The following is a 23,617-nucleotide window of genomic DNA, read 5'->3' on the forward strand; positions in this document are numbered from 1 at the left end:
TTTGAGAATTTCTGAGAAAAAATTGCAGCATTTTAATTCTGATAAAATTCTAGGCAACTTTTGTTAACTTCACTTTTCGTCTAATTTGATCCAAATTGAGAAAATTTGTTCAAAAGTTTAAGTTTTGTTAATTTTGTCCGGATAATATAAATCACCACTGTATCAGTTTGTCAACAATATTTTTGTTTCTGCTACTGAAGAAAAAGACGGAGTCTTTGTTCTCGTGTTGCTTTTCTAGAGCAGTCTTAATTCGTTTGTGCTAATTACTTATTTGCTAATGTTACCGTCGCCATAGCTTAAGAGTTAGCGTCGGTTGAATTGGTCAAGTTCAGATTCCTCAAAATATTCAGTAGTTGCTTATTTATTTCACTCTTTATGTCTTCATTCACTCTTGTTTTCTCACTTCAATTTTTGGCCGAAATTGAAAAGCTTTGAAAAGTACTTATAAAAAGCATCTTTACTTTCAACTTTTAGAGGCAACGTAGCGTCTGCTTTATAAAATCTTTCAAAACTTGTTTCAAAGTATTTGTCGTCCAGAAACTCAGAACGGATTTCTTTGAGACTTATTTGAGCTCCTGAAGAGCATGAAAAAACAAAAATGAAGTGTTTTAAAACCAGTTTTATTTTATTTGAAGTTATAAGTTGTGTTAACAAATACTATGAACAATGAAGCTATGATTTCAAATGTTAAAGCCATCTTTGCAGAAAATGTTTACTGTTTTTTCTCTCATTTGCTTGTGTCAACAGAATATAAAAGTCATATCAAAACTAATCGGCAAAAAAAAACAGAAAACAAAAATAGAATTACGTTACCCACAATTACAGTTTTGTAAAAAATATATTTATCAAATTTTCTGGATTGCTGAGTTCAGACAACGTACGTTTTAGTAAACTAGCATAATCTTTTCATTACTTTGTCTTACAGTTACGGGAGCTTAAACTACGACTTTAGCCGAGACAAAACTTCATAATGCCAAAGAACAAATCAAAGGCAAAAAATAGAAAGAGAGCGGGGGCGGCGGTGAGTCCAAACTTTGTTTCAGAACATTATCTCGACAACGCCAATAATTGAACTTATCTCGAAAAACCACATCAGTAGCTTTTTGTGCTAAGCATGGAGTCATTTTTGAACCACCAAGTTCATTACGAGGCCAAACTGTGTATATTGTGAACTATAACCGAATTTCACAAAAATGCTACTGTTCTTTGATGTTATTTGCTGTATAGATATTGCTGGAATTTGATGTGGTGCAGCTCCGGACCCGCAACAATTTGTAGTTTTCCGCCAATTGTTGTAAATTGTTTTCCAAATTTCTGCGAGCTGCTGTCCAGTTTTTTTTTGTCTAAACGTTGTGTTTGTTGTTCGAACTTGCTTTTGGGTGTGGTGCGTGTGTTCCTTGTCTTTTGTCCTGATGTGTTGTCCTGACGTGTAATTGATGGCTTCCGTTTTTTAGTAATTTTAGTATTTTGCGTCGTTGTTCATTGAGGTCGAGCTCTTCTCGAAATTTGAATGTTTCCAAAAGTTTTTTTGATGTTTCCAAATGCATTTGAGTGCTAAATTCGTAATCCTGATTTTTTTTATGTAAGCAACTAATGTAAAAGAGTGCCAAACGAGATTTTTGTCTACGTGTCGAATGTTGTCGAAATCCTTCCTAAAAGTAATGCTGTAGGGGTTGTCTACAGTGGGTTTACAGTTGTTTTTTTGTTCTTCTGTTGGGCTAAAAATTGTTATTTTGTCTGCGTACATATGAGGCGTTAAAATTTTTTGTTTTCAGTTGGTGTTGAGAATTGTCGTTGATTTGAAACACTTTTGTTGGCTAAAACTCGGGTCGTTTTCTTCTGCTGAGAATGGTTATTGCTGACACTGGCGTTGAAGCTTTTATTGAATGGTGAAATCCTTGTTCTGGGTTGCTGCTGAATGAATCAAGGTTTGGCTGGGGCTTTTGATTTTTTTGTGGGATGATGTACAATGTCGTCAGTGCTGGTCTTTGTACCGAGGAAATCACTATGTATCCTTATTTCGGTCCAAGCTGGAGTTGTTTCTCTCTGCTGATGTTGGGTTTTTATTTATCTCTGATGTTCAGTTGAATTTGAGCGTCCTGATAATCTGTGAGTTGTTCCGTGTTTACTAGATTTTCTCTATTGGCTGTCGTTGATAGTTTGAGTTAAGCGGATTCCGCTTCAATTTGCGAATTCCGCTTACAAGAAGCGGATTCCGCCTACAATTTACAGATTCCACTTACAGTTGCAGATTCTGTGACAGCTTAAGTTTACGAAGGGCATATATTATTATTTGTTCATGGGATCCGCAAGCTGGTTTCGGATTCCATAGATATTTTGTGTGCGGATTGTGCAAAGTTGCCTGTTTGTGGAGCGATTTTGAGCAACACAGTGTTTTAGCTATTTGTCCATGGAATCCAAAACAGTAGAGAAGATCAAAGAAAAATAGCAATGTCGGGGATTCCGCGACAAATCTGATTTTTGCCCATTGCTAAATCCGCTGACAGTTCACAAAATGCACAGATTGGCCTCGTAAGGTCTTTTGTTTAGTTTTATTTTTGCCTTTAAATCAATAGTTTATCGTTCTGTTAGCAACGCATTGTTTTTTTTTTTAAATTTGATAACCGTTTTTTTTTCCAGGGATGCGGATCCTCCAATCAGCAACAGTTACCAGAAAACACTACACTTGAAAGACAGTTTGCCGGAACTTCAAACCAGGTACTTCGAGTAGTCCAATTTTCATCTTTCCGAAATATAATTTGAAATTTGTTAGCTCTAAAAATGGGGAAAAATTGTTTGCATCTCAATGGTCTCTAAATAGAACATTAGAACATTACATTAGAGTTTTATACCAATTCAATTTCAAAGTTGTACACCTCTTAAACGTTATCGACATTTTCTTCATTTCTGTTTAGTTATTAGGTTTGTTTTTTTTAACCAATACCTTACTGATTTTTCAGCTTTTGTTTGGTATGCAAAAAATTGATGAAGATACAAATGTACCATATTTTTGATAAAAACAGGACACATGGGCTCTAAATTGAAATTTAAAAATTTTTTATTTTGAATATTTTTTGTTGGGAGGGGTAGTGGACTGAAGCAATTTTTTTCCCACATAATTAGACCAATCGACTATTTCATTGAAATTGTCTTAAGTATCAAAGGTTTTCCATAAAGTTTATGAATGTTGATTTGTCAATTTGTTATTTTTGTCCTCTTATCACCTACAAGACATTAGGTTGGCAACAGAACCCCACATATGTGAGTTTTTGTTATCAGGGATGCGGATCTTCCAGTCAGCAACAGTTCCCAGAAAACTTTCGAAATGAAACACAGATTACAGGAACTTCAACTCAGGTACTCCAATTAGATCAAATTGTCATGTTTCGATTGTATAAATTGTAATGTTGAAATTATATTAAAGAGAATTAGCAATTGAAACTGAACATCTTTAGTTGCGTATAATCATTTTTTGTTAGATTTTTATTAGTTTTTATTTTTGTTTTCGATCAATCAATAAAATGCCAATTTTTCAGGTTTGGTTTGATATACAAAAAAACTAAATGTAAAAAAGACGTACCATATGCCTGGTAAAAATTTGTTCCCATTTAGTGTTATTAAATTACAATTATAAAAGCATCCACCTCCATAGAAAGAAACAACTGTTCTTATTTTGATCAGCTTAGTTTTTTTAACAAGATCAAATTTTTGATTAATGAGGTCGTTTTTTTCTAAATGTTTCAGTTCTTTTTTCATTAAAACCTTGTGCTGTTAATAGAAAAGAGAAAACAATGTTTTGTATTTAGGGATACAGATCATCCAGTCAGCAACAGTTACCAGGAAGCAACCAAAATGATAACAAGCCACAGGAAACGTCAAATCAGGTGATCCAAGTAGTCCAGTTTTTTAATCTCTCTGCAGAATAAATTTGTATAACCACACTAGCCAACATAGCCAAGCTAATTGATTATTGTATCTTCCATAGAAAACATTTTAAGCCGTTTGATATTTACTGACATTAAAAAGGTTATTTGCAGCAGGCCTAATCTTATAACTGTCGCAAAAATAAAATAAGTAAATACTTAAAAATCTTCTTCTGAATCACTCTGTTTTTCCTTTTTTGTTCGGATCTTTTTTTTCCAAAGCCAGCAAAATCATGCAATCAAACAGAAAAACCGAGCTTGAAAAAAAAGCTCCATAATTAAAAGCTCCATTAAAGTATCGAGATTGCTCTTGTCAGGACAAAGCCAAAATGCTCCTATTGCGCTTTAAGGTCTATAGAGTAAAAATTTACTTTGCAAAATTGAAATATAACTAACAATTAACCCCCCCCCCCCCCCTCCTTACAAAAGGGAGATAATTGTTTAGAAGATTAAGTTAGTTGACTTTTCAACCAATCAGAAGGCAATAAAAATTGATTTATAAAAACAAAGCTCTAGTGCTAAATCACTGCTTTGTTTTGGAGTCGTACGTTTTTAGTAGGAACCATAAATGACTGATGTTAGAGGTTATATGGATCCAAAAACTGGATGAAAATTCCAAAGAAATCAGTTTTTAGTTTTTTTTTAAAAATCAACCCTCACTCGCTATGTTAAGTACAAAATGATAAATATTTAATGCGCGAAACCTTTTGCGAGTTATTTGTTCTAAGTTTGCCGTAATGGCAACCTTCAAGCCACATAACTCTACAAAAAATGATCACCAGTAAAAAATATTTTTAACTTTGAGCTCAAGACAATAATGGCTTTGCAAAGAATTAAAAAAATGCTTTCAAAACTTGTTAATTAGAAATTACTAATTCTAGAAAGTATTAGAAAGTACTAAGTCTGGAGAAAAAACCCAAATGTTATATCCTTTCTTTGAAGGTCGGAAGAAAAAGAAAAAAGGGTGAGTGTTTCAAATTCTTGGTTCAGCTTTGAATATAAGACATGAAGTTGAGATTAAAATCAGGGTTTGCTCAAGCAAAGCAATTTTTTTTAGTTTTTTGAAATCTGTTAGTTTTCCTATAGTAACAAACTTTCATCAGCAGGAAAAAGTTTTTGTGTCATAACTCAAAGAAATAATAGTCAACGCTTTAATTATCTCGACAATGAAAAAAATCAGGCTTGTGGTTTTGAAACTATGTGGTACTTCAAAAAGTGCTGTAAAAATTCCTTGAATCGAATGGCTGCAATGGAAACCGAAATACGTAGTTTTTGGTTTTGCAAAATTGCAATTAATTCTCTTTAAAATTTATCCGTCGGTCGAGATAACTGAAATTCTTAGAATATCATTTGCGTGAACTAATTTTTTGAAAATCCTATTTTCATGAGAAAAAAGTTGGACAACAAGCGTGAGGCAGCCAACGGGCGACACACACGTGCCAGTTACTGCTCGCACTAGAATTTATAGATTATAATCGATTATATTGGACTTTCCTTGTCAGTCTCTATAAATTTCAAAAATAATTGATTATAATTGATTAAAAATGGATTAAAAGTGTAATTTCTGTCAAATCAAAAAACTTCATTTTAATATATTACGATCAATTTTATTGCATTATAATATTTTTTTGTTTTTTTTTATGACAACTTCAAGCACAGTGCAATATATTCTTCACTTAACAGTTGCTTCTGGTTTGATAGATGTTTTCTCATAGACTCTCAAAGATTTTTCAGTATGTCATTTTTTGCTGATAATTAAGTTATGTTACTTGTCGTCCCTCCAGCTTACAGATCCTCGTTTACACCTCCGTATCCCCCTCCTCCTCTCAGCTCATACGCCTCCTCGTTTATATCCCCCATTTATACCCGCCCCACCAGTGTTCACCCCCTCTTTTCCTCATTTAGGGGAGGGGACGACATTGGGGGTATGACGGGGTGTGAGAGCGCGCGGAGGGATCGGTGTGAAAATTAAGGGGGAGGCTGATGTGAGCGTGGTGGTTATATATTTGGTAAATGTGGCAAAGATGAGGGCGTTAAGCTGGGGGGGGGGGGTTTGTTGGGTGAACCTGAGAACGAATAGGAGAGGGGTAGGGTTAAAAGTGCCTTTTATATAAAAAATGGTTTGGTTCAAATTTCAAAGAGGTCGTGAGTATGGCAGAAATTGTTAAAATTTTGCAGCTAATAACCGATAATGACAAAATAACTGATTTTATAGTCAAAAATTGCAGCAATAATGGGTTGTAATGACAACATTTTACGCAACATTTTAAAAATTTTAATCAATTTTTTCCGTCAAACTCTTTTGCGGGAAGGGACAACATCTCATCTGCTTCAGACGTGACGAGAATGACAAGCGAAGTTTTTAATGCTATCAATCTTACCTAGAACAAGCTCTGTAACTAAAAGCAAAACATTTCTGAGTGTACAACGGATTTTAAAGTAGGTTTTTAAGATTCTTTACAAAATCAAAATTAAGTTAGGAAATATCAGCGCCCTCAGGTTGTTTAAAAATGAAGGCACCATTTTTTGGGTCCGGTGCAAACATCCGATATGTCAAACATTCGCTATGACAAATATATTAGTTATATATAATAATTGCCTGATAACATGACGTAAGAATTTCTAAAGAAAGACTTGGTTCAATTATCCGATTCCAATTTAGCCGACTCTCGATTTAAGATATCCGGTGGGCGCGCTACACGCGCGTCGCCACGTGACCGCGATAACCGGCTCTAATTTTCATATAGAGTCCAACCATCTGTTGGCAAGCTCGCAACTCGTTTGCGTGACCGCTGCAATCCGCCTTCAATCGACCAGTATAGCATCTGTTAAACGAACGGTAGAAATCGAATCTTTGCCCTACTTATTGAAAAAACATCGGATGTTTGCCCTAGTAAAGCTGGTTTTCGGATGTTTGACATATCGGATGTCTGCGCGGTACTCCCATTTTTTGTAGTCGCTCAATATATTACATTTTAACACATATAGACAATTTACCACAGGTAAGAAAAACTCGCTTTCTGAGACCTGAATGCACTGGATAATTCGTTCGCGAATGAATTACATTTTCCAGGACTGAGGTCATTACATGGATCAATTGAGCCCCAAACCGCCAATGCGGGAATGGGAGGAGGACATTGTTCAATTGGTCCCATTACTTCATGGTTAGCTTAGTAAACTGATCAAAGGCAAACCAATAACAGATTTTGAGACCACTTTCATCAATAGTGCTCATATAAAACGGGGAAAGGTTTTTGAGAAGATTTCCCACGTAGTACCTACGCAAGCTTCAAAAAATTTCAGTTATTTTAAAATACCCCAAACCTTTGTCCATTCACTGATGCGTGAATTATTTTTAATCAGACCAAAATCAAGCTGACTTTCATTTCAAACTTATGCAATCTGTTATGCTGTCTGACCTTTCCTGCTCGTGGTGTCGATTTATTGGTGCTAATAAGCTCCTTTTCAAAACATCGCTCCTCATTCAACTGAATGGCTCCGAATCAACTGCCTGGTCGTATTTATTCTAATCATGATAGGTTTTAATCATAATTACCTCTTTTTTTTCGACTGTTTTTCTTCAAAATGAGCGGTGCGGATCCTTTTGTAATCAATGAGTTTATTGCTCTTACAAATATATAGCATATGTTTTTGCCTTCAGGGATGCGGATCCTCCAGTCGAAAACAGCCGCCAGAAAACACACAAATTGAAAGCCAGCTCTCAGGAACTTTCTGGAAGGAAATAACAGAGACCCTCAAAGTAGTCCCCAGCTTTCCTTCAGAGCTAGAACAGTTTAATCCACTCACAAAATGCACACAAGGGCACCCAAAACTCGTTTCTCAATTTCTTCTATCTGGCCTGAAAGGGCTTCTGATAAGAGGGCAAGAGGTTGCCTCTACTAAAGCTGACACATCGGAAAAAGTGCACCATGGGTGTGTGTTTCTGCCAGCCCCTGCTTTCGACAAGGTCATTCTATTGAAAAGCATTTCTGATATACACAGATTCGATGATGCAAAAAGAAAGCAGGTGTGTCCTCTAAAAACCAAGCGGATCATTGACGCGCTTATCGATCAGGCTGGGGAGCTAAGGCAACTTATGGGACCAGAACACGAGGTCAGTGACATCGATTTAGCATACCGTTTCTCTATTTTTTTCTTTGGCAAAACATCTTATCATTCTAGTTTCTCAACAGGCAGATCTAGGATTTTCACTGCAAAACTTTCCGAGAAAGTTGTTTACTCATTCAACAAGTTGAAACAGTATATGTTGTAAGAAACGTAGCTGGTTTGAAACACGTAGCGCTGAGACTTTTCCAACACTGAAGCTTCCGCGCAAAGCACGTTCATCTTAAGGGAAACATAAACATTACGTGTAATTAGTATACTCTTGGTGAGATTAGAATTTCCAGTGAGTCCGGGGCGTATTTATAAATTAAAGTTTATCATTTTGGACGGAGGCGGATTTTGAGCGATGGGTTCGCCCTCAGGGATTCGACATCCAGCCGTCCCAAAGGGTCCCCCCTTTGTACTGTTCTAAAATAACCATTTTTTGTGACGGATCCTAAAACTTTTCCGAAGGCACCTTCGGCGCCATTATAAACTATCTTTTTAGTGCTTTGGGAGATCTCGTAAACCAATTTGGTCTACCAAAAAAAGGCCGACAAAGTTTCCGAAAATTATTTGCAAACCCACCCCGCAGCAAAATTTCTAGATTGGCCCTGCTTTTGCAAACAGTGAAAAATCTCTCATGAATCAAAACTTTTCTTTTCCCCCACTTTACATCAATTTTATGGTCTAAGGAGTGGTTTTACAAGGTTGATTATGAAGACAAATATGTTTGTCAAGGCTTAATTAGTTCATGACAATGGGACTATGTGAAGAGTTATTTTAATTATTAAAAATTGCAGGAGGGGAAGGAAAAAGAGCCAAAATCAGCTTCAAAAGGTTGTACTTTGAAATTTAATTTAACCGATAGAAGATTCATAAAAGTAGAGAAAGTTTAGCAAAAACTGTGTATGAAATTGTCTTAGTCAAATCCTGAAAAAAAATCGCTCAAAACAGTAAATGTGGCTCAGGCGAATACAATTGTTATAATTCCTTAATTAATCTACTGAACTTCAACTGAATTTTAGATATGCGTTGCGGTGTATCTGAATTTATTTGGTTAGGGGTTTAGTGAAGGTTTAGGGAGGGGATTTGTTTTTTGGGTCCGTTCACACACGCTAACTTAACAGTGCCGCAAATTGGTCCTTCGAGCAATGAACTCAGCATCGCGACCGAGATTCATGACTATCACGAAAAGGCTTTTTTGGTCGCAAGTTTTTTATGTTCTGTATTATGCCAATTACCACCCTTTCATTGCTGCTATCAGGGCTGTCTCGTCCGCTCCATGTGTTCGTAAAATTGTTTAAAAGTATTCAAATTCAGATAAAATAGGTCCAAATACAAAAGGCTCTGAGAGGCTAGAATTTGATATAAAAACCTAATCAAAGGAGAGGGTCCGCATTTTCTCAGCACAAAATGCGGACCCTCTAAACTTGAATCAAAATAATTCAACTAAATAATTTTCCCTCTCTAAAGAGCCCTAACTAACAGATTACCCTCAGTAATCCTCCACAACTACTCAGTTCATTCTAGTAAATATTTGAATCACTATTCTTTTGATGTACTTTAATTGATCTCGCTAACTTCAGGAATCATTGATGTCAACTGTGATGAGAACCAATTATTTTTTGATTTCGCAACCTCTCGTGTCTTTAAGGGTGCTATATTTTGTTATGTTTACGATTTGAGTTTTTCATTGTTAGGGTTATGATCATCCCTAGAAGGCCTGACATGTACTCTGGTACCCCTTACTAAAGGTCTAATAGAGTTCTTCCATTGACGACACTAGTCCAGACATCCAAAATCACCATAGTTATCTCCATCTAAGTTGTACAAGTATCAAGTTCAATTCCATTTATAAACCTTGTTATGTTTGTTTTACAAATATCTGAAGATTTTTTTGTGTCCGTATATGTTCCGACCTCCCGCGGGTAGGGGAAAGCCTAATGATTTTCAGGTTCTGCTTCATTTCTCACTAGGTAAGTTCTCTGACTACTATTAATCAGGTGACTGATTCCATTTTTAGCAAGTTCGGCCGGGGAATGCACCTTTTGTTTGTTTTTCTGTTGATCCTGGCGTTTTTGTGCAATTTTGGTCATAACAAATAAAAGTCATTTAAAGGTCATTTTGGGTCATACGGGGTCAATTTTCATTTCCGGGCTAAGAATTGCATAGGGGCACTACATACCAAGTTACTTCTATATACATTAGGACTTTACCAGGTATCCCATTTCTACGGTCATTTTATCTTTTACCGGGAAAGGTTTTTGAAACCAGAAGGAGCCAACGGTAGGGTACTTACTCTCGAGCGTGTTTCTTTTGGGGTTCAAATGATGTCTATCGCCGTCGCAAAATCAAAATACCTTCGCTCAATATTTTGTACTGTGGGCAGGGAAACTATTTTTTCCCGAATCAAAAAACATGGGGGTTTGGTGCTTTTTTTCAGATCACCGGGATTGAAATCTTCCAATAAAGCGACGTCGTAAAATTGCCCGATGGGCGCTTTATACATGAGTCGCGTTTGAACTTTTGAATTCTAGGTCATTTTCATCTCTGTGGTCCGTGACTTTTTTGTTACATCCGTTCGGAAAGGTTGATTGGTTTGATTTTATCTTATTTTACCCTCGCGTTAACTCCCCGATTGCTTTCTGAAGGCTGGGCTGGTTCAACTTCATAATTTTTTTCTTCATTCGGCTTTTATATTTGCTGCTATATATACCTGCTGATTGTATCGCTGATCTCGTTAGCCTATTTGCCATCATTGACCAATCATAACTTAAAATTTGACTGAAAACGATGTTCTTTGCTGACCAATCCATCACCAGATTAATGCGCATCATGCTATCACTACTAACAGCAGCTCGAAAGATAAGCTGAAAGCCCTTGAATATTTTAAACTTCTCCCTGCCTTTGAACACTAGCGAAGTACCTTAAACTATTTCTTCCTCCAAGGTAAGGCGAAGTCAAATTTTTTATTTTAACCTTTTTTCTATTTTAGCTGTTTTATTTTAATCTTTTTTTACTTTAAATTATTCGCTCGACAGATCTTACTACCCACATACAGCTTATTGCAGTGGTTCAATTTGGACATTGTTTTCTTGTTTTCTTGTTTAATCGTTTCGGTGATTACCGCCAGCTTAAGCTGGTTAGTCTTTACTCTTCCTCCCTATTTTCCGTATCCTCAGGGACTGCATAATCAATTTCCTCAGAAACCATTGTCAATCTTACCGAGGCAGCCTCAGTTGTGACAATCTTGTTTGTTCCGGCGGGATCGGGTGTCCCGCGATAGCTGCCGCCGGAAGCTAAAGATTAAGAGGCGGAGGCTCGTCAAAACCTGCTCAATTTGATTTTTTTATGTAACCTTCATAATTGTTGATCAAATTTAAAGCAATTATTTTTCTATTTATTGCTATTAGTGGTTATACATCTTCCCGTGAGGAACTTTTTTGTTTGGCCGGACTCGGTGTCTTGTGACATCCGCATCACTACTCACGCAGCCTAAGCTTAAGCCTATAACAATTACTTACAGTAATAGTTCTACGCCGCTCAGGAAACAGTACATCTTAACCTAGTTAGTAGTTGACCACTCCACACTTTTCGGTTACTCTTAACAAAAAACCTTTTTACCGGTTAGATCGCGTTTTCTACAGTCAGTTACTCTACACAAAATTATTGGGTCGGGATAAGAGCGCCAATGGATAGGAATGGGGACATGACTGCTTCAGAAAATTAATGAAAGTGGCACGAGTCAATCTCTCAGTCAACTAAGATAAAACTAGAGCAAAGTCTGGCCTTCGAGTCCCCGAAATGGGATTGCACCTTTTCACAAAATTAATCTCATCAACATTAAATTACACTTAAAACACTGCAGGCCGGACCTACCCCTCCTTCCCTACTCACACGCTCCGTTGTCCTTCACTGAAGTTTTACTCCCAATCCGGAATTCAGGTCACTGTTCCACTTTATGCGGACAAAGTTCACGTCCTTTTCTTCGGTGATCATCCAAGTACTCGTATCCCTAAACAACAGAATTTCTGGGATCTTCGAAAGCAGACAGATTTGAGCGGCGAAGGAATCGTCTCCAGTCGATCTTTGGGTGTAAATAGCTGTCCTCGTTCATCATCCTCAGCCCGCACAAATTGTAGTCGTCCGGCGCGTCTCAGCCTCGTCATCTGAAATTGTTTCTAAGGTGCCCCTCCATTCTTGTAACATATTTTCAGTGGACATAATTTGGACCGATAAGCTACTAAAACGCTCAGTATGATAACCACATCCTTACAGAGGTCCCCTGCGCATCCCTTGCCAGTGAAAAGGTGTATGTTTTCTCAGTATCTGATCCAACAGGTTTTGGCGATCTTCGCTAGGGCACCTTCGCCGACTGGCCCTCCAAGTAGCTGAATGAGGTTAAGACGGAGTACTTTCACCATCTGACTCCGTATTATCACACCCGGTAAGATTCTTTTCGTTTCGTTTAAAGTGGCGAACAAGGTTCGGATGAGCGGGAGCTGCTTGATGGCCATGGTTAGCCCCGTCTCGTAATGACAGGTCCTCGGAGCAGGCTGGAATACTAGAGCACTATCCGGTGTCTCAATACGTCCTTCACACAGTTTGGTCGTAGCAAGCAGCTTCGACAGCCCACTATCGGTTCGCCGCTCTGTTTTGCTCATCTACTGTAATTAAACATCTTATGGTCACTGTCCCATGAAATTATCAGTTTAATTCAGTTCTACAGAAAAAAGCCGAAGAGGTCTCGCGTAGCGCAATGACCTCCTGAGTGCAGACTTTCAGTTCTCTCGTGGGCAAGTTGAAGAACAAGCTGGCCAGGCATGACAACTCAGTAGTCCGTGAAATTGCAAATGGTCGAAAGCATAACTCAAGGCGGCTGCTTCCGCTATAATGCGCCGCGAGGACATCACGTGACACCTCGGCTAACTAAGCTCGTCGCTCAAAGACCAAAAAAACAGTGTTCGCAAACTTGTGCTGCGCTGCCGCCGATACCTTTTCCGCGGTTTGAGGCAACGGGGTTGCTCTCTATACCGTATGTTATCCCGTCGGGTGGTGAAATGGGATGCTGATCAACACACTTGCCTCAGTGTCTGTAATTAGCGTCCATTGCATTAGCTTAGAGCCGTAGTCAAAACGGCACGCGAAATGGCTTCCTGCATCCCGTCAAAAGGAACACCATCCAAGATTTTCTTTAAAAAACCTCTGAAAGCACCAGGTTATTGGACACGTAATCTCGGTTCAAGGATCTCAGAGGCTTGTCCAGAATGTTTCCATAATTGTGATCGGTCAATTTTAATGCCGTTAGTTCCTCTCTGATAGAGTCTATTGAGTGTGAGTCGTTCGCTTCTACGGTAGATAACTTCTCCTATTGGCTATACAGCCAAGTCCACTTGTAGTCGCCGCAGGCACTTATCCTACTCCACCGGTCGTGCGTTATTACAAATTAAGGCCATTACAACTCCTGCAACAGTTTGAAGTTCGCGTTTCAATTGTGGGATATCACTTCCGGCTTTTTTCAGGGAGAGGCGCAGGATTTGCAGTTTTCCCCAGCCTCCAGCTCTATGGCCTGGACTGCCCGCCCCATAGAGAAATCATGCTTAAGTTCCCTGTCTTTCCGTTGCGGTGATACCCGCACAAGATGATGAATGAAAACCTTTAAAACGTTCTTTCTGAATTGGGACTCCACCTTTTTGATCCACCTTTGGTGTAACACGACAGTCTTTTCTCGTTTGTCAACGAAGGTTTTTGCTCACTTCCCTTTCTCTGATGATAAAACTGTCTTAATTTCCTCTATTTCATTTTCTGTACACCTGAACGCGCGGTAAGTTATGTTGACGAGAGTTAACCCGCAGGCACCACAGGGAAAGGGTTCGACACCCAAGTTATTTCCATTGCACTCGCAATGATAATCGGGGTCTCCTGAAGACAGCTTGTACCTTTTTGAATCTTCCCGCTTCATTGAGGAAAAGTTCATTTCAGCCTTTGCCATGAATCGGTGAACGACCTAGAAGTCGAACTCCTGCAGATGCGGCTGCATTCAGAACAACATCCTGTAAGCCACAGCAAGGGTTGAATGGTCCTTTAGCGTTACAATTTTCAATCCCCAGATGTAGGACCTGAACCATTTTACAGACTGCACCACTGCTAGATCCTCCCGCTTCATTTGCGATTAGTCTGATTCAGCCTTTGAGAGCAAACTGCTGGCGAAAACCAATGGCTTTTCTACCCCATCGATGACATCGGACAACGAAGCTCCCAGGATGGTGTTACGCTCGTCCGTATCCACAAAATAGATTCCGCCGTAGTCACGAAAGTGGAGCATCGGAGTCGCGATGAATTCCTTCGGTAGTCGACCAAAGGCTGCCTGGCACTGGTTTGTCCGCGCAAACGGCACCTTTTTTCGTCAATGAGGACAAGGGACTCTCTATTCCTGAGTGGCGGTAGAAGATTACGTCGTCGAGGAGCACAAGGGACCACTTCCACAAGTATTCTCCGATCAACTCACCCATTAGTCTCTGATAGGCTTTAGGTTCATTGAACAACCCAAACGGTATCATGACACACTCGTAGAACACTCAGGGGGGACTAACTCTGATGATCCTCTTAGGCCACGGGTACTTGCCAAGATCTGCTGGCCAAACCTAACGACGAGAAGTTTTTCGGTCTTTTCAGAGCGTCAAAGATCTGTTTTATCTGGGGATGGAGAACGCATTATCGATCGTCAAATCGCTCCTTGCCCTGTTATCCAGGCAGTACGGCGAGCTCCCGTCTATCTTCTTCCTTGGGTCGATTGATGCAATCTAGGGAATTTTGGACGGCTGGTTTACCCCTTTCTCCAACATTCTCTGCACTTCTCATTAAGGATAGGTATCTTCGCTGAGATGCCCGATCAAGCGAACTTTTGATGGAAATCGTATCACCCGTGATATTCCGATGGGAAAATACAATAGTTGGCCCCAGCTCTGCGTCAGTTAGAGCAAACACTTGTCTGTGTGACCGGATGAATTCAGCTAACCTAACTTTTTTCAACCCTGCCAGCTTCCGGGTCTTCTGAGCATCATCCTCTAAAAATTGAAACTGCTTCCACCGCTTGCCTGCCGGGACGTAAATAGGCTGCTGGAGTCAGTTTACTAGGGTACCCACAGTGAAATGTATCATATTGGAAGTCCAATGAACTTTCATACATTTCATACATCTCCGTTTCTAATTCGGAACTACTAAGGCCTCGATATTGTCGTCTACCGACCCTAGTTCCAGTTTCGTCGTAATCTAACCGTCGACGTTCAGTGGACGTACATCCATCCGCTGTCTCTAGGGAGTCCTTTCACGTCCGATGAGCCTGTGTGGTTCTTGGCTTTTGATATAATTAGCTCCTGATGAGGTTGATGGTAGCCCCAATAATCACTAGCGCATTCAATGGCTTTTCTCCGACGCAAGAATCAGCTATCAATTCCAAAGATCGCTCCGTCTGACAACGATTACCCGACATCTGTGTAAAAACACACGGTGTGGGGGCTTAGGTTTGGTGGAAAGGGACTGCAGTTGCTCCGATTGTGTCGTCCTGTCGTCGCGTTGCTGACTCCGGAGGGACATGTAAGGATACAGCTTTAGTTTGGAAAAGCCGCTATGAGAGAGTCTCTTACTACTTGACGGTTGCCTCTTAAAGTCAGTCGGGTCAAACACTCCTTGGTATCCCTTTACTTCCACGGCCCCCGGTAGTTTGAAAGGTCCGCAGATGCGAGTGACCTGGCTGGCCGCATGTTTAGCAGATACCGCGGGATACCTGGTTCTTCACTCCGTAGTGTCCGACTCCGCTGTTCTGGTACCTCCGACGGGTCTTGCTAGGGTATCTGTCTAACAAATGTCGGGATTATTGATTTTAATCAGGTCGGGGTAGATTCTCCGGGCAAGGAGATAATAGAATTGACAAACCTATCTATCCTTGCCTTCATTTTCTGCATCTGTGTCAGAAGATCAGATCACTCTGCATCCTCACCATTTGGTCGATCCTCGGGTCAGTACCGACTGGGTGTCGACTGGCACTCGTGCAGTGCCCACTAGTGCAGTTCGATCTTTCGACCCTTGTCCGCCACAATTGGCCTCGGTCACGTGCACCGGTACATCCTATGTCACTCTCGCAAGGTGCAACGTCTTCCTGTTCCTACCTCGAGATGGCTTATTCACGAGCTCCAGAGCCTGAGGGCAGGCCACTGCCTGGATCAAGCTCGCAAACTCTTCTCGTAAGAGGAGTTCCTGCAGCTCCACATGATAAGGTGATTCATGTGCATTGCTCGTGATTCATGTCGCCTCTAGCATGCGCGCCCGCGTTCGCATTTTAACATCGCCAAAAGATCTGACAAGCCGGGAGATTTTTCTCAGTTCTTACTTATTGCTCTGCATCAGGTTTTTGAACATCGCTCTGTCACCTGCCTCAGTCTTGAATGGTATCATCCGCTGATCGTGTTCTCAGTATCCCTCTAAGAGTGGGGTTAGTAAAACCGTTGACCTGCTCCCTGAAATGGGCCGGCATGCTCGTAAAAACGTCGAGGACCCAGTCCATCAAGCATCTTAGCTTGCTCAACCTCTCACAAGTTGGCATCCGCAACCCAAACGATGTGTTTCTCCAGTCCACCGTATTTTGGTAGCTGTTGGAGGGAAACCGGTCGTGTCTGAGCTTTTCGAATCGAAATATCCGTTGCTGCATGTCAAGAGCATTTGCCGCTGCCACCTCAGTCTCGGCTTTTATTGCACTCTCTGCGTCATTCATCTTCTGTCTATATCGTATCTTTCAATAACAGCTCGTTTTGGTAACTACAATCCAGAAAATGCCCACCCAGGAGCGCCACATATTTTTGGGGGATTTCTTCTCCAGGTCCATTCACAATCTCCAAGTTTACGATACGACAAAATGGTTCCCTGGGCAGTGAGTTCAACATGGTGACCGATATTCACTACTAAAGGCTTAAATTGGAACAACTTTTCTGTACTCTTTTACGTCACTTGTTCCATTTGGCTTACTACTCTTAAGTCTGTCTCTTAGGCTCAATCTGTTCTTAAAAAGTTCCAATTTTAAGGAGGTTCAGACAATTGTAATCAAACTCTTGTAATTCTAAGAATGAAAAATAATATTCTATCAAAAGGAAATAAACCACGATTTATCAGCACAATTGCCGTATTTCAATTTGACTTCGAATCATTTCAACTAAGTGCTTTTCCCTCTCTGAAGAAACCTAAATATTTGGTGAACTTTAGTAGTTCCTCACAACTACCAGTTTGACATGCTAAAATTATTCATGTCTCTACAGATCTTCACTCCTTTGAGGTACTTCAACTGATCTCTCTAAACTCATGAACCACTCTTCTCAATTCTGGCCAGAACCAACCATATTTTGACCTTGTTGTTCTCATCTCTATAAGTGTGGGCTATTTGTTAATCTCTATATTTTTGTTCTATTTGAGTTTTAGCTATAATCAGAGTTATGGTTGTCTCTACAACTCCTGACCTTTACTTTGGCCCCCTTACGTAAAATCCTAACTCTAATCAACCAATAACGACACTAGCCCTAAAATCCAAGCTTACCGTAGGTTTCTCCACATAACTTATAAATTTTGCAAATATCAAGAACAGTTTCCCCTCTGAACCAGGTATTAGCCAACCGCTCAAGGTTTTGAGTCAACTATCCCGTCAACGTTACGGAGAAGACCTTGCTCATGAGCCACTTACTCATTCCAACCATCTAAAATTCGCAGCAACCTTCTTTTCAAATCACAATCTTCCAGCTAAAAGGGCAACGCTATTTAATCATTAGTGAACAATTTATTCGTAAAGTCACCTTGTCAGCAGAATAAATATCTCATCCAGTCTTGCTTTTGACAGAGCCATTTCCCATACCAAGCTATTACTGTAAATTTTCTCTGAGACTACTTTTTAGTCTATTTGAATTTCCGATAATAGCTCCTTCGGCAAGCTAAATTTAACCCAACCTTCGCCAAGTCCGCTTGAATTACTTCCACTAATCCGAAATTATAACGTAAAATTTAAATCCCTCTCAGCTTCTGCTTCAGTTCTCAAAAGTTAAGGTCCCTCAAAGCCATAAGTCTGCTGACTCATTCCAATTTCGAAAAGTCAAGGCCAGGTAGTGTGCCTTTTTCCAACGTTAATCCCGAGTCTTTTCGGCAATTTCGGTCACATTTGTCTGAAGGTTTTTTAAAAGTCATCGCAGGGTCATCCGTGATCCAGCTTCCATCTCAGGGTTCAAAATCGTATGAGGGTCCTACCCAACAATTTCATTTAAATCCCATTAGTACTTCTTCCTTTATTCCTTTTTAAAGATCCATTATCACTGATCCCGTGAAAAAGATGAGCAACACCGGATCAAGTCACTGCAGGAGTTTAAAGTAGTTCATCCATAATTTTAACTCACGGAGGTTCGCTGAAGTTTTTGAAATCTCAGGGAGGTTTAGATCTCCTATTGAGCCGAATTCGTCCACATGTCAGATGGGTGCTTTAAAAAAGATTAGCGTTGGAATTTTCGAACTCAGGATCATCATGCCTTGGGAGTACGGAATTGTTTTATTCCGAATCTTAAAACATGGGGGTTTGGGGAAATTTTCGAGATCTCCGAGAAGTTGACATCTCCTAGTGACCCGAATTGCTATAAATGTGAGCCGACCAATGGTGCTGTAATTGTGATCCGCGTTGGATTTTTTGGATTCTGCATCATTTTGCACTGGGGGTACGGAAAGTGTTTTATGCCTAAGTTTTATCTTCGATTGATTAATCTTATTTTTTTTACCCAAGGCTAACGGTCACTCCAATGATTTTTGAACTATGGTAGCGTGCAATTCTAAACCTCTATGAACATAAAGTGATGCTGTTTGCGGCAACTTTGCAATTAGTCGAGTTTACGGTAGGATCACCAAATCTACAGAAAGTTGGCTGGTTTTTTAAATTTCTTTGACGAGCCAGACTTTGTAGCTTTCTCTTGTACATCGAAGCTCGGAACAATTGGTAATAAACAATGCGACAAATGGTAACAAACAACACCTCGTATCAAATCATTGGTAAGTCGACTACGCTTGCTCCGCTTCGTTCTGCTGCACTTATATCCGAAAGGAGCGGAGCAACGCGCATGAACCTGAGTTCTCCGCTTAATCTACTCTTACGAATTGACACCTGATAACAATTATTGCTTGGAATTGTCGCCTAGCGGTTTTTTTGGGCTAATTTCAAGAAATTTGGGCAATGAACAGACACAAAATTGGTCTGAAAACCTATATTCATTTGAAAAACGTCAGTGCGACAAAAGATTGCTTCAATTTTGTGTACACATCACTTTAAATTGTTTTCAAAATGAAAAAGTTAGTGATTCTTGCAAAAGTGTTTATTGTTAGTTAGAGTTTTATCAAAGTTGATAAGTAAAATCTCAAACTTACAATGAAAATACAAGCTTACATTTTTGAAACCAGAGGAAACATTTAAACTGGGCGTTTTTGTATGTTTTTGTTTCAGTTTCAGTTATGGCTGTGTGATGAATGATTTTCTTTAAGTTTTTTGTAAGCTGAGATCAAAACCAGCTCCCGATATCTAGCTTTTCAGTTACTTTTATGGAGATTTTTTTCTTTTTTTCTTTTCTTTTCAAATATTTGTGTGATGGCTTTTTAAAATATTGGAATTTGGTTGAGATCAAATTCTAGCGTATAAATTTTACGATTATCAGCTTATGGTGTAGATTTTCAAAACTCCCAGGTTTCCTTTTGCCTTAAGCGTTTTTTTTCGATAAAAGAGACAGAGTTTTAAACTACTTCACTTCAGAGAGAGTGACCAAAATTATCTTACATAGCCAAATAAATTGTCCAAAAAGTTTGTGAAGTTAAAAATTGAATTTCATTCATAATAGGCATATCAAAAATTGCATGCCATCACGGCACCCACACAATATAATTCGGAAAATCACCACTGTACTGATTTACTTTCACAGCAAAGCAGTATTCTTGCTCTTGTTTTCGTTGTTTGGTTGTTTTGCTCTCGTTTTCTCAGTCAAATTGAGTTTCCGAGCAATTCCAAAGATTTGATTTTGGCGAGAAGCCCGATCCCTCATATTTGCACATATTGACGCTTAAGGAGCCTTTAGAAAAACTCTAGACTTTTTGACCAAAAATCAGCCCTCGGTCGGCCCTAGCAAAAAACAATCCTTCAGTGAAATTAACACTTATCTGTTTTTCTCAAACCAAAAGCAGAAGTTCTGGTTATAGACGAACCAAATTAATGTTGAAGAAAATTGCTCTCGATGGCAAATGGCTCAAAATTTTGAAAACTAGCGCTTTGGATCAAACATCTGCCTGAAATTCGATCCTGATTTGAAATCTTTTATTTGTTGTGGTTTCAAAAAATAGGAAAAATGTTTGCAAAACTCACAATCATGCCTATAAACGGTTACAAGTAAATTGTTCTTATGATTTGTGTTCTAGCTCATTTTAATTATCTGGGGAAAAACTCCTTCTATGGCAAAACACGTCCATGACAGTTTACAAAACCATGAGAAACAACTCAAAACCGGTTGGTTCTCCCAAATTGAAACTGTCAACGACAAAAATCAGGACCAAATAGGCAAAGTATTGGAAAGACTTGCTATTCCACGTTATCAGCACGTTTCCAGACCATGTACTCCAGTTATGAATAGTTACAATAAGGAAGTTGCTAGGTACAAACTGCGTACCCAAAAGATTCTTTGCGGTGGTGGTAATGAAATATCTCTTCACGACAAAGAAGAAATTTCCGAACTTTTTGACTTCTATTTTAAAGATCGAGTTAGTAAATTATGCTTTGTTCCCGACATTGACCTTATTTGCGATAATCTTCTCTATAAAACCACCGAAGACGGAAAGTTGAAGGGGCTGGCAGAAACTGGGTCCTATATAGGTGAAGTTACAAATTTCATTTGCGATTACCTTTCAAAGCAGCCTTCAGCTAAAGGAATTATGCTTAAAAACTACAGCAGCAAACATTTTGCAAGTCTGCTTGATGAAATATCTGTGCACCCGGGCGAATTTGAAACTGACTGGCTCTATATTGGCAAAGACACAATAGTTGCGGTTGAAATTGGACTGAGTGACCCGGAAGCCAAATCAAATTATTCCTTCTATCAAACCGTCAAAAACAAATTAATTCAAGTTCTTGAGAGAACAATACCGCATTTACAATCAATTATTTATAATCTGACTAAATCATTAGACGATGAAAACAAAGATAACGTTATTGAAATTATTACAAAGAGATTACAGGTTGTCGTTGTTTTACCAAATATAACTGCAGCCCAGTTTCAGGAAGCACTCGAAAATTTGAAAGAAGAATTACACAACACTCAATCGAAACTTTCAAAGCTACTGAAATACAACGAAAAATTTTGGTCTCAAGGTTTATTTTTTGCTCCTCAATTTGATTCTTACTTTTTCAGCATTGACAAAAACCTCAACCCTTATCTTATATCACAAACAGGTACTGATTCTTCCACCTCAGACGTTTATTCTCACTTATTTTCAGAATTATCACCCGAAAGAATTTCTGATTTCGGTAGTTCAAAAACAGAGAATGAATCTCAGTTATTTCGAGACATATCAGCTCTGATAGTTTTGTCCAGTCTGAATTTCATGAAATTTTGGCCGGATGAGAAGGAGGACCGCGATGTTGACAAAAGATACCAGAAAAGTTTCAGTATTTGGAAGTCTAAACAAGACAACTTGACTTACAATGGCAATGATTTCATCCTGAGCCCAGAACAGCACCGTATTCTAGCAAACGACAAACTGACCCGTCTGTTAATTAGTGGGGAGCCTGGAAGTGGGAAAACATCGCTTTTGTTGGCTAAATGTCGACTGCTAGCTGAACATAACGAAGTTCATGTGATTTTTTTTGTTGTCAGAAAAACAAAAAAACAGTTCCTGGAATTTTTACGAACAATGATCAAGGACCATGGAAGTGAGACGTTGAGACGAAAACTTGTGATACTTCCTGTAGATGGTGATTACCACACTTCAATAAGACACTACCTCTCGTGAGTTACTCTGATGTGAATATCGAGATAGATATCAGCAATACTTTGTCTAATGTGACTGACTGTAATTCTTTCATTCCGCACCTTTTTTTCGGAACTTCCCTATGACTTTCTGAACTTCACTTATTTCTGAAATCCTTATGGGGGATTAGATTTTTTAAAATGTTGTGGGTTTTTACTCGATTAATTTTAGGACGTGGAAAATGCAAAATGAAAGCCATGTCTATAACTAAATGCCATGTCTCAGCGTCACCCTCTCAATTTTACTTAACCTCCCCCAACTAAAGAGGGGGTAAGATACCCCCCAAAGTCTACCAATAATTAATACCCCCATGTTCAACCATAAGGGGGGAAATGGCGGTTGTAGTAAACTGACATGGAGGGGGGAGTGAACGGAGGGGGGGGGGGCAAAATAAACGGGGGGAGGTAAAGTAAACGGGGGTGAAGAAAACTGGGGGAGTGAGGGCCTTAATTAAACTCGGGGGAGGGTTAAACTGGGGGGATGAGGGAAGGGGTGTTTCAAATAATCCCCGCATTAACACCGTTCAATCCTTACCCCTCCCCCCTCCCTCTGCAAAATTAAGTATTAAACTGAGATGAATTCAAAAAGTGAGACAAAGAATAGACATTATAATATGAAAAGTAACTTTGTAAGAGACGTAATACGTAGCAACTGCACTAAACAGGAAATGAGACAACTTTGGAACAATTTGTAAGTTTCCTGATTAACCTCTAAAAAAAATCCATTATCTTCGATTACAATTGATTATATTGCCATAAAAATTTCTAGGATTATAATCCATATTTAATGGATCATAATAAATTAAAATGTATTACATGGACATAAAAAGGATTATAATCAGGGGCGGATCTAGTATGTTCTCGAGGGGGCGGATTTTCAAAATACTTCGAAAATCTTGTCGACCTTTTTTTTAGGTCGACCGAATTGATTTTTCCAGCTCTCCCTGAGCACGGTTTAGTACCTGTTTTCGCCAAATTTTCTGCGCCGTAGGCAAAAATTGAAGAAAAAAAACAGTCCAAAAAAAACGTTTTTTAGTATATATTGGGGCCGAAGGCGCCTTCGAAAAATTTTAGGGTCGGTCGGCCAAAAAATGATTTCTTAAAAAGTACCAAAGGGGGGCCCTTTGGGTCGGCAGGGGGTTGATTTCCTGAGAAAAAAGGCGTCCGCAATAGCCCCCCCCCCTAAATCCGCCCCTGATTATAATCCATCTTTAATTGATTGTAATCAATTTTTATGTAAATTTATAGATACTGCCCATATTATGACAAAACAATCGATTATGATTCATGGGCGCTCGGTGCTGAAAGCTCCAATTTTATTTTAAAAATCAACAAACCGTAAAAAAGGTCCATGAATTGGAAAAATAAGAATTGGACTTATTTTCAAACTAATTGAAATTGCTGATTTTTTGAACTTCATGCCCGGTACGGTTAGTTAAGAGCGAGGGTAGAGCAAAAAAGTATTTTATGCAAAATACAAAAAAAATGTCTTGACATTAGAAAGCTATT

The 23,617-nt window shown here is 39.2% G+C and overlaps 2 protein-coding genes across 2 annotated transcripts in view; both read left to right on the forward strand.

Moving 5' to 3' along the window:
* The window catches only part of LOC134852177 (U4/U6.U5 small nuclear ribonucleoprotein 27 kDa protein-like), a 332,923-nt gene that overhangs the window by 31,825 nt on the left and 277,481 nt on the right, over positions 1–23,617 (forward strand). The window lies entirely within an intron of this gene.
* LOC134851350 (uncharacterized) lies at positions 856–22,087 on the forward strand (the record flags this gene model as incomplete). The annotated part of the gene is given in 6 exon segments (XM_063867392.1): positions 856–1,021; positions 2,641–2,718; positions 3,280–3,357; positions 3,807–3,884; positions 7,585–8,037; positions 20,505–22,087. Coding segments are annotated over 6 exon segments (2,321 nt in total), but the record flags the coding sequence as incomplete, so codon positions are not given.

The sequence above is a fragment of the Symsagittifera roscoffensis genome, chromosome 7, assembly GCF_963678635.1.
Source record: "Symsagittifera roscoffensis chromosome 7, txSymRosc1.1, whole genome shotgun sequence".
Lineage (NCBI taxonomy): Eukaryota > Metazoa > Xenacoelomorpha > Acoela > Convolutidae > Symsagittifera > Symsagittifera roscoffensis.